Source organism: Lolium perenne, chromosome 3, assembly GCF_019359855.2.
Source record: "Lolium perenne isolate Kyuss_39 chromosome 3, Kyuss_2.0, whole genome shotgun sequence".
Lineage (NCBI taxonomy): Eukaryota > Viridiplantae > Streptophyta > Magnoliopsida > Poales > Poaceae > Lolium > Lolium perenne.
The window spans coordinates 200,150,399-200,161,793 of NC_067246.2; the positions used below are offsets into that span (position 1 = coordinate 200,150,399).

The 11,395-nt window shown below is 45.1% G+C and overlaps 1 protein-coding gene across 1 annotated transcript; it reads left to right on the forward strand.

The window, feature by feature from the left end:
- The first annotated feature begins 6,940 nt into the window (after nt 1–6,940).
- On the forward strand, nt 6,941–8,643 carry LOC139829990 (anthocyanin 3'-O-beta-glucosyltransferase-like). The gene has a single exon (XM_071828288.1). It carries the CDS (start codon nt 7,039–7,041, stop codon nt 8,503–8,505), a length of 1,467 nt encoding a protein of 488 aa, XP_071684389.1. The 5' UTR covers nt 6,941–7,038; the 3' UTR covers nt 8,506–8,643.
- The last annotated feature ends 2,752 nt before the right edge of the window (nt 8,644–11,395 follow it).

Consider the following 11,395-nt stretch of genomic DNA (forward strand, 5'->3'; position numbering starts at 1 on the left):
TTTGATTTGTTTTATCTACATTTAGACAGTTTGAACAATTTTAGAACTTCAACAAATTTTGAATCTGATTTTTTTTTAAATTTAAATAATTTTAGAACTTCTTGGAATATGAATGTTTTGAACAAATTTTGAAATTCACTTTTTTTAAAATTTGAAAAATATTTAGATCTAAACAATTTTGAATTTCAACATTTTTTGAATCGCACCAATTTCTAAATCTAACTTTTTTCGAATCTGAACAAAAATAATTCAAATTAGAACCTTTTTCAAAATTTGAACATTTTTTAATTTAAACATTTTTAAAAATTGAACAATTTTCCGAGTCTGAACAATTTTCGAAAGCAAACATTTTTTGAAAACCCGAAAAACCAGAACAACGTGAAAGAACAAAAAAAGGACAAAAAACTGCAAATCCTAGACGAAAAAACCAGACCCGCGACCAATGGGCCAAGGCCCATATACTATGCTAGGGTGTGCGGCGTCTAGCAGCGGCCGACCTATGCGGCGTATAGGAATCGCACCTTCCTCTGCCTCCCACGTGGAGGGACAAGAAGCGGAGAATCGCAAGACACAATCCCTCCAATATGCAAACAAATACGGAAGGAAACGACTCGGTAGCGCACGCGCGCTACAGAGCACCGTTTCGCAGAAACGCGCTCAGTTGCGGGCGGCCCATTTGCAGAGCGTGTCATCGAAAAAGATAAGTTATACATACGGGAAGAAGGATTCGAACTTGGGTCTCAAAATGCGAAAGAGGCACTTGCCGCTGGGACATTGACCTGATGCGCGGTAAAACTGCACACCAGCTATACTTATTTAGTCGGAACCGAGATTTGATTTCCGCTTCTTGTAGCCCGAGCGTTCTATTCTTGTTTATACGTATGTACTTAGGATATCTTTCCATTTTTTCCTTTATATGTTTCTTTTATTTTTATTTTGTTTTTTTTCATGGTTTTCTTTTATTATTTTATTTTACCTTTTTGTTAAACCAATATGTGTATATTAACGTCTTTTTTTCTTCTTTCTTACAATGCATTCTTTTCTACATGTACGACTTCTTGTTATTTTATTTTCTTCTTTCTTACATTTTTTTCTTAATTTTTCTTTTCCAATTTTTTTTGTTTCATTTATTTTTTTTCCATCTAGGTCGTTGTTCCTCTCCGTGTACGTCGTTGTTCCTTTCCGTGTAGGTCGTTGTTCCGCTCAGTGTAGGTCATTGTTCTGCTCAATGTAGGTCGTTGTTCCGCTTTTTCTAGGCCATTGTTCCCCTCCATGTCGGTCGGTGTTCCCTTCCGTGTAGGTCGTTGTTCCGATCAGTGTAGGTCATTGTTCCGCTCAGTGTATGTCGTTGTTCCGCTTTTTCTAGGCCATTGTTCCCCTCCATGTCTGTCGTTGTTCCCTTCCGTGTAGGTCGTTGTTCCGCTCAGTGTAGGTCATTGTTCCGCTTAGTGTAAGTCGTTGTTCCGCTTTTTCTAGGCCATTGTTCCCCTCCATGTCGGTCGTTGTTCCCTTCTGTGTAGGTCGTTGTTGCGCTCATTGTAGGTCATTGTTCCGCTCAGTGTAGGTCGTTGTTCCGCTTTTTCTAGGTCATTGTTCCCCTCGATGTCGATCGTTGTTCCCCTCCGTTTAGGCCGTTGTTCCCTTCCGTGTAGGTCGTTGTTTCCTTTTTTGTAGGTCATTGTTCCCCTCCGTCTAGGCAGTTGTTCTCATGTGTCTAGTCTCTTGTTCCTCTCCGTCTAGGCTGTTGTTCTCCACCATGTAATCTATTGTTCCCCTTCGTTTAATTTGTTGTTCCCATCTGTCTAGTGTGTTATTCCCATCCGTCTAGGTTGTTGTTCCCATCCGTCTAGTGTATTGTTCCCCTCCATCTTTTTTGTTGTTCCCACCCGTCTAGGTTGTTATTTCCCATCTGTCTAGTGTGTTGTTTCTTTCCGTATATTTTGTTGTTCCCCTCCGTCTAGTGTCTTGTTCCGCTCCGTATAGGATGTTGTTCCCATCTTTCAAGGTTGTTGTTCCCCACCGTGTAATCTGTTGCTCCCCTCCATTAACGTTGTTGTACCCCCTCCGTCTATTTTGTTGTTTCCCTCCGTCTATGTTGTTGTTCCCATCCGTTTTAGTGTGTTGTTCCCCTCCATCTATTTTGTTGTTCCCCTTGCAATCGTGGTTTGTTCCCTTGCGATCGTAATTTGTTCCGCATAAACTTATTTTTGTGTTGTACTTTTGGATGCTCTTATTTTTGCTTTTTCTATGGTCCGCTCCCAAGTGTAGAAGCAGGCTAATCCAATTATTTATACAGATTGACACATGCATGGCCACATTAGCTAGCTAGCCATTGGTGAGCGATTTGACTAGTGTGTTGTGCCGTGGAATACCATGCAAATATGATACTATGTACACCTTGCCGTAAAAACCATGCACGTACATGTCCGATCCCAGGCCAATCCAACTTTTTATACAGATTGATACATGCATGGTCACATTAGCTAGCTAGCCATTGGTGAGCGTTTGACCAGTACACCTTGCCGTGAAAACCATGCACGTACAGAGCACAACTTTGCTATCTTGAATCAGCCGGGCTACTGCGTACTGTCCACGAAAAAAAAAAAGCCTACTGCGTATTGTGTATTGCGTCCAACTCATGCGTTCCGCGTTCGGCCTCACGTAGCTAGCAAGTTGGGCCGGCCCATCCCCACGATCCCCGCACAAGCCCGCGGTATGGACGTTATTTTAGTCCCACCTCGCCAGTTTAAGAGGAGATTGACCGGTTTAAATACCCCGCAGGGCAACTACACGGGGTACGACTGGACGGAGGTCGACCTTTCAGAAGGCCTGTTTCGGAGCGAGCGAACCGCGCGCTTCCGCACGTACAGCGCCTCTGCGTTTGACGCGTGGCAGCACATGGACGATCCAGTGCGCATGGCGTACTCCTTCCGCGCGTACATCACTCTTCCTTCTGCGCGTACGCCACTCCTCCGCGCGAGTACAAACGCGTGTACAGCGCCTCCATGCAAGTACAGGTCAGTTACGAAATCCACGCTGAAAGTGCATGGAGCCCCCATGTGTGGTTTTGGTAATTAATGACAATCCCTATGGACTAATGTTTGCATTGAGTTATATTTGTAGGAGTTGTCCATAGACAATTCTTGAACTATATGTTGGCTTCAAGGTTGCAAGAAGAAGAATTTGATGAAGGATATCAAGTGTCAAGTATGTCTTGAAGATGAAGATGAAGTGAGCCCTCAAGTTACTTCAAGACATCAACATGATGAAGAATGAAGTGCAAGTTCAAGATGAGCCATCTCGAAGAGATTCTTTGCTTGAGTCTTGCCATCCATATGATGATCATGGATATGTGAAGATGCGCTGAAAAAGAAGCTCTCCCATGGTGGATTATGGGGGAGCAATCCACATGGTGGTCATGGTTAAGTGAAGATGCGCCGAAGAAGAAGCTCTCCCATGGTGGTTTATGGGGGAGCAATCTACAAGACTTCGTCAAGCAAACACAAGCAAGAAAGGCGTTCCATCTTGTTGAGGTCAAGATCGTCGTCATCAAGCTCAAGTGGAATGCGCAAGTATAAGGTTTGCTCTTGATAGGGTTTCTTTCTCACCGGTCTCATAGTGTAGTTGGAGACCGGTTTATAGTTTAGTTGCCGTACTATCAAGAGGGCTCTCGAGTGAGTAACTCGATCGTATCGTTCGGAGAGAGCTCAAACCTTTACATCCTTGCATCATCTCTCTTGGTTGTTATTTGGACCTTATCCATGTGATGTTTTAGATCTTGTGCTTATTCTCATGACAAGCTCTAGTTCATCGAAAACGGATTTCGCATAGATCACTTGTTGCGTTTTCGAGTTTGATTCATCATCTTTCTTGGTTGTTATTTGGATCTTATCCATGTGATAATTTAGAGCTTGTGCTTATTCTCATGACAAGCTCTAGTTCATCAAGAATGGTTTTTGCACGGGCAACTTGTTGCATTTTCGAGATTGGAGGTTTTACCGGTATGTCTTTTTTAGATAGGTCAAACCTTTCATCATTTGTTTCTATCCTCCCTTGTTGGACCATGATGGTTTCCTGCATGATCTTGTAGAGCTTGTTCCTAGCTTCAAAACAAGCCCAAGATCATCAAAATCGGAGTCTGGATGCTAAAGTTATGCCCGTTTTAGTTTTGGTGTTTCTGCAGTTTTGCCAGGCCGGATTTTTCAGAAATATCCGGCCCCCCCCCCCCCCCCCCGAAATCGGCTAAGGACCAGAAGAAAAGCAGCTCTGGATAGGGGCCGGATTTTTGGCCGGATTTTGACCAGGTTTTGTCCCTGAGGCCGGATAATCCGCCCCCCGGATAATCCGGCCCTTACTTAGGCCGGATTATCCGGCCCTGTTTTTGCCCAACGGCTCGATTTTCTTGGGGGGTATAAATACCCCCCTTCTTCCTCCTTGGGCTGGGGCTTCTCTCACTCTCTCTCTCCTCCATTGTTGAACTAGAGAAGCTTGCTCTATCTCTCAATCCCTCCATGATTCTTGCCCCCATTTGAGGGAAAAGAGAGAGGAGATCTAGATCTACATTTCTACCAATCAAATCCATCTCTTTGTGAGTGGAACTCTCTAGATCTTGATCTTGGTGTTCTTTGTGAATTCCTTTGTTCTTCCTCTCTTATTCCCCCAATAGCTTTTGTAGCTTTGTTGGAATTTGAGAGAGAAGGACTTGAGCATCTTTGTGGTGTTCTTGCCATTGCATTTGGTGCATCGGTTTGAGTTCTCCACGGTGATTCGTGGTGGTGAAAGCAAGAAGGTTGTTACTCTTGGGTTCTTGGAACCCTAGACGGATTCTAGGCCTTTGTGGCGGTTTGTTGGGAGCCTCCAATTAAGTTGTGGATGTGTGCACCAATCTTTGTGTAAGGTCCGGTTTCCGCCTCGAAGGAAATCCCTTAGTGGAACCGTGACCTAGGCCTTTGTGGCGAGGGTCACCGGAGATTTAGGTGAGGCGCCTTCGTGGCGTTCGGTGTGTGGTGTGAGTACCGCATCTTGGGGTGAGGCCTTTGTGGCGTTGGTGTGCATCGAGCAACCACACCTCAAGGTGAGCCTCTTGTGGCGTTCGGGAGCACTAAGCCACCGCACCTCTCCAACGGAGATTAGTACTCGCAAGAGTGTGAACTTCGGGATAAATCTTCGTCTCCCGCGTGCCTCGGTTATCTCTATACCCGAGCTCTTTACTTATGCACTTTACCTTGTCATAGCCATCGTGCTTGAAGTTATATATATCTTGCTATCACATGCTTGCTTGTATTGCTTAGCATAAGTTGTTGGTGCACTTAGGTGAACCTTTGCTTAGAATAAGTTGTTGGTGCACATAGGTGAACCATAGTATATAGGCTTTGGGCTTGACAAAGTAAACGCTAGTTTTATTCCGCATTTGTTAAGCCCATCTCGTAAAAGTTTTAAACCGCCTATTCACCCCCCCTTTAGGCGACATCCGTATCCTTTCACACGCGTACATCCGCGCGAGAACACAAATATAGCTACCGATTAAACTTACAAATACAGTTATGTACAACACACGAGTACAGTTGTGTAGAACGTACAAGCACAGTTGCATATAACACACGAGTACAATTGAACACACGAACGAGTACAAGTACAGTCGCGCACACTATCAGGTACAGTCGCGCACACTAGCAAGTACATGCACAGAAGTACAGTCACGCACACGAGCATGTACAGTCGTGCACACGAGCAGGTACAGTCACGCACAACACACGAGTACAGTTGAACATACGAGCGAGTACAAGTATACTCACGCAGACGAGCAGGTACAAACGCACATACGAGCAGGTACAGTCGCGCGTAAGTACATGTACAGTCCCGCGGACGGGCGAATACAGTTAGCGAGTAAAGGGAAAAATTGCACCAAATACACTAAAAATAGAAGTACTTATTAGTTGAAACACGAGTACACCTAGGTACACACCACAGGTACAATCATAATATTATTGGAAGTACGAAAAAAAAATATCTCCAAACCTATCAACATGGGATCTAGTTTTGAAGATCTCAACGCGAGGATCTCAAAAGTGAAAACGGTTCGCAATTTGGACTTACGGTTCTCAAGATATTTCATTTTGAAAAAACGAATCTACAAGAAAAAGGGAAAAACTGACACAACCCAGTCTTCTCTCTCCTCCCTCATCCCCACCTTGCTTCCCCATGCGACATGTGCGGAGCGAGTTGTCTTCCCTTCGCGAAGGTCACGTCAATCAGTTGATTTGTTGCTTGTTCGATCCCGCCGAGTGGGCCGCTGAACGAAAGGCCCATTCAGCGAAATGAACGAACCATCCTATATTGGCCGTCCGTAAAATCGACTTCCTGTGCGATGTGGTAGCAAGGGGGCGCGCGAGCGCCAGGGAGGAGGACCCACAAATACTGCCTCCGGTTGAGTGTGCGCGTCGATGCTACGCGTGTCCCATGCAGCTGTACTGATTCAGATACAGTATTTTCCATGTGCCATGCTATACGTGTCCCATGCGTGTCATTGATCTGACGGAACGCAATGTTCTTGCTTCCACCCTACTCCAGATACATACACACGGAGCACTCACTGATTCCACATCCAGGTACAGATGTTTTCCATGTCCAGATGTGACTCCAGATCCACCATGCAAGCACGCATTGGGATCACATGAAAAATCATACTGTATTGCCTCTGTACACGTCCTTCTGGTCAACTATATCATTTCGTGATTCTTTAAACTGCAAAACAGTACGGTGGTACGTGGCGCTCGATGATTTTCTTGGGCCTCGTCTAATAATGCAGCTAATAAAATGGTGCCAATAAATGCAACTTGACTCATCACGGAATCAATCTGGATCTGGAAGACGGAGATGACATACTAGTAAAAAACAAGTGGCTTTCAGACCTGTACAAATATACTCATACACTGCTCTCTTGCCATCCAAAAGGAAAAAAGAGTACACGCCCACTTCTTGAAAGTCGCGGCTCTGCTTTGCACTCTCCTCCTCCGCACCTTAGACGACCGGCTAGCCATGGCTGACAACGATGAGCAGCAGCCACCGCTGCACATCCTCTTCTTCCCCTACCTAGACCCCGGCCACATCATTCCGATGGCCGACATGGCCGTGCTCTTCGCCTCGCGCGGCGTTAGGTGCACTATCATCACCACGCCCGTCAACGCCGCCAGTATCCGCTCGGCCGTCGACAATGCCAACGACGCATTCCGCGGCACCGACTGCCCACCCATTGTCATCTCCGTCGTGCCTTTCCCTGACGTCGGGCTACCGCCCGGTGTCGAGAACGGCACTCACCTTACAGCCCGGGGCGACCGCCACAGGCTCTCTCAAGCGGTGACACAGCTCCGGGAGCCATTCGACCGGTTCCTGTCTGACCACCACCCCGACGCGGTGGTGTCGGACAGCTTCTACTACTGGTCCGCGGACGCCGCCGCGGAGCACGGTGTACCGCGCGTGGGCTTCCTCGGCACCAGCCTGTTCGCCGGGGCCTGCACCGACAGCATCCAGCGGTACAACCCGTTGGAGACTGCCCCCGACGACCCCGACGCCCTGGTTTCCCTACCGGGGCTGCCGCACCGTGTCGAGATGAGGCGGAGCCAAATGAGCAGCCCCGGGAGGCGGCCGCCGGACAACTCGACAGTGTCCAAGCGCGTCAACGCTGCGGACGAGAAGAACTTTGGCGAGGTGTTTAATAGCTTCCACAAGCTGGAGCCGGGCTACGCCGAGCACTACCGGACGACCCTCGGTTGCCGCGCGTGGCTCGTCGGCCCGGTCGCACTCACCAACAAGGACATGGCTGGAAGAGGCGCCAGCGTGCTCTCGCCGGACGCGGACAGCAGCCTGCAGTGGCTGGACACCAAGCAGCCTGGCTCCGTGGTGTACGTCTCCTTCGGCTCGATGGTCAGTTTCTCACCGGCGGAGCTGCACGAGCTCGCTCGCGGCCTCGACCTATCAGGCAAGAATTTCATGTGGGTGGTCGGCGGCGCAGGCCCAAGCTCTTCAGAGTGGATGCCTCAAGGTTTCGCTGACCTGGTTGCGCCCGGTGGCCGCGGCTTCATCATCAGAGGCTGGGCGCCGCAGATACTCATCCTCAACCACCCGGCCCTCGGCGGGTTCGTCACGCACTGCGGTTGGAACTCCACCCTGGAGTCCGTGAGCGCCGGTGTTCCGATGGTCACCTGGCCACGGTTCGCAGATCAGTTCTACAACGAGAAGCTCATGGTGGAGGTACTCAAGGTGGGTGTCAGCATCGGTGCGAAGCACTTCAGATCGGCGACCCACCAGGTGATCAGCGGTGAGGTAATCGCTGAATCCATCGAGAAATTGATGGATAACAGCGAGATACAGAAGATGGCTAAAGATCTTGGTGTCGAGGCAAGGAGGGCAGTAGAGAACGGCGGATCTTCCTACAACGATGTTGGAAGGCTGAAGGACGAGTTGATGGCGCGACGGAGCGGTGTGAAGGTCGGAGAAGACAAGTAATGGACTTTGATCCATGGCACGCTTAGGGCGGGCTCTGTATTTTATGTATCTCTAAGTCTAATATATATGTACCTATCTCTAGATATATAGAGATATATGAGTTTATTTTCACTTGCAAACTGTCAAATTTAACATTCAGCCATACATTCTTAGCCTGAAATGTCTAAAAATTGCTAAGAATTTAAGAAATGTCAACTTAACGACAGGAAAATTAAATGAGTAGCAAAATAAAACTAGTATTTCTTGCTAGTTTTATTACTTCAAGTGAAAATAAATTCCAATGAGTCCATAACAATAATTCTTGGGTGCCTCAAAAAACCTTCCTCGGGTATTTTTAGATGCAAAATCAATGAAAGAATTTCAAAGCCAGTGTCATCCAAGATATCCTTCTTAACACAACACATAGCAAAGCCATTCAATCTGTCTTATAACATAGTTGACCTCCAACAATTTTTATTTTGTCTAGAGAAACTTCTTTAAGCTAAGACCATAGTTGGAGGTATAGTCAAGAGGATCTGATAAGCAACTGATACATTTAAATATCAATCTACAACTGTAACAAATAGAAGATATTCAGACGCTGACATCAAATCATCTAACAAAGTTACTTCCAACACTTATAACTTAGAGAAAGATATCATCAAGATCAACATCATAACATTTGTTATGAGTAAAATCTTTTGCAAAATAGTGCTAGATTTTCGTCGATTACTACCATCCAAGAAAATCTGTTTATTTGCGACTGGACCTTTTCAACCAATTTTTTTTCAAGAAACAATAGCTGGTACTATAGAAGAGGATGCGATCATGCCCCCCCCCCCCCCCATCCATACACATGGGCCCTTGGGAGTCTCCCATGGTCGCCTAGGGTTAGAGCAAGCCCTAGCATGTTTTGTCTGTTTTTTGCAACATTGGACCTCACTTTTGTTTGACTAATTCCCCATTAAACACCCTACGATCATCGTTGGGGGCATCAATGGTATAAAGGATTGTAGATGACTGGTACACCAAGATAAAGCTTCTCGATGGTTGTCCAATGTCCACACCATCGCTTGTTACTCCGGAAGTTATAACTGCACACCATTGCATGCAACAACGGTAGCCATCTACAACAGGTTTTCAGAACTAGTTAGGCATGCTCTCGTGATTTCTGACACTAGAACGCTCCGGAACCTATCGTATGGTGGGGGAGGGGTGAAAATAATAATTGCAAATTTATGCATGATGACCTTTATTTGGAGTTCTATTATTGAAAATCTCAACACGAGAGAAATACTTCTTTCGGATGCAATGGGCCTTTCTTAGAGATGTTTCCACTTACGAGAAGCTAAACAAGTTTCTCACTAGGATTGATTAGGAACAAATCTTACAATTAGTAGTGGTTCATGCTCTAAGCCATGTGTGGTTGGATCACACGCCACTACTCATTGATTAGGGGGATTAAGATCATATTAGAAGAAAACGCACTTTCCTTTTGAATTATCGACATTATGATTTTTATGAGATGGTTGCTATTGAATGTGCCTTTGGTGATTCAGGCAGCACACATGTCAAGAGATTGATAGAATGGGATCACACATCTTGGATACTTTTTCAGGGGCTGGGCTAGAAACCGGAGTGGTACATATAAAAAAACAAAATAACATCTATACAACATCGTCTAGGTTTTGAACATTAAAGTTGGATGTACCTTAAGCTGCCCCCTCTCCAGCTTCTCCCATAAGCCACCCGGCTTAGTATTTGGGGCTTCCGAACTAGTTATCCCATGCCTAATTCATAAGTAAGCCAGATATTATATGAGAAGCTCACTACGAGGTCAACTTATTTTTTCAGCTGGCAAAAGAACTGGGCCTAATAATATACCACCACCTCGATCAACAGAAGGAACACATACCCAAGAAAAGCTATGTCTACCACACACTCTGTTTAAATCATGAATAAAAAATACTACTTTTCTTAGTTTCTTGCATGCCAACAAATTGTAGTTTATAATCATTAAATGCATTCCTAAAATATCTTTACATCCTCACCCACACCTCTAGGATTCAGAAAAAACTATCTACATAATCAACTAAATAATTTAATACCATTCCATTTGTAGCCCAGGCAAACTAGAACTTTCGTAAAAGATGTCTCTATTTATATGTATGAAATACCACTAGGAGTTATCTTATTAAAAGTAACAGCCAAACCTTTGAGACAATCATCTAGCTATACATCTTACCTTGTCAACATCCTCTTCATCATTTGACAGATCCTTAACATAATCATCTAGTAGAAATTTTTATTTCATACATTACCAAACTCTACCTAACCATTTTTCTACAACTAGCTCGAAACTTATTAAATATAGCTTCCTCTAAATCCTATATGTAACTTGGATAGTTACTCTACTGCCCTCCTCATTATCTCATAGATTTACTCCTACATTAGCAGCAATATTATGTAAAGTTAATGTGTAGTATTATGAACCGTAGGAACAGTTTCATTACTTCTTAACACCTCCGAATTCTTAACCATGGCCCTATCTGCATATTTGTCCATGACATGATTTTCACTAACATTCCTAAAGTTCTTATTGTTCATCTACAACGATATATCTGGCCTTTTCATTCCCAATATATTCCGGTACCCCAACCTGATTTATGTTGTGCAAAACTTTAGAATTGCCAAGTATTGTATCAGCTTCACTCCTTTTCTTCTCATAATCAGTTTGGGAGCTTTCATCATCAGTAAATTTCTCCTTATATTCTCTCTGAACCCGGTCCCTCATCACCTGTATTGTTTCACAAGCTTTTTAAAAAGTTGCGTTTGGAATATACAGACCATCTTCGTATGAATCCCCCACTTCCATTTGCTCCGTGTTTTTATCCATCTGACAAGGTATCGA

What these genes read in the sequence shown, in the direction of transcription:
- LOC139829990 (XM_071828288.1), top strand. Translation starts at nt 7,039, where the DNA reads ATGGCTGACAACGATGAGCAGCAGCCACCGCTGCACATCCTCTTCTTC.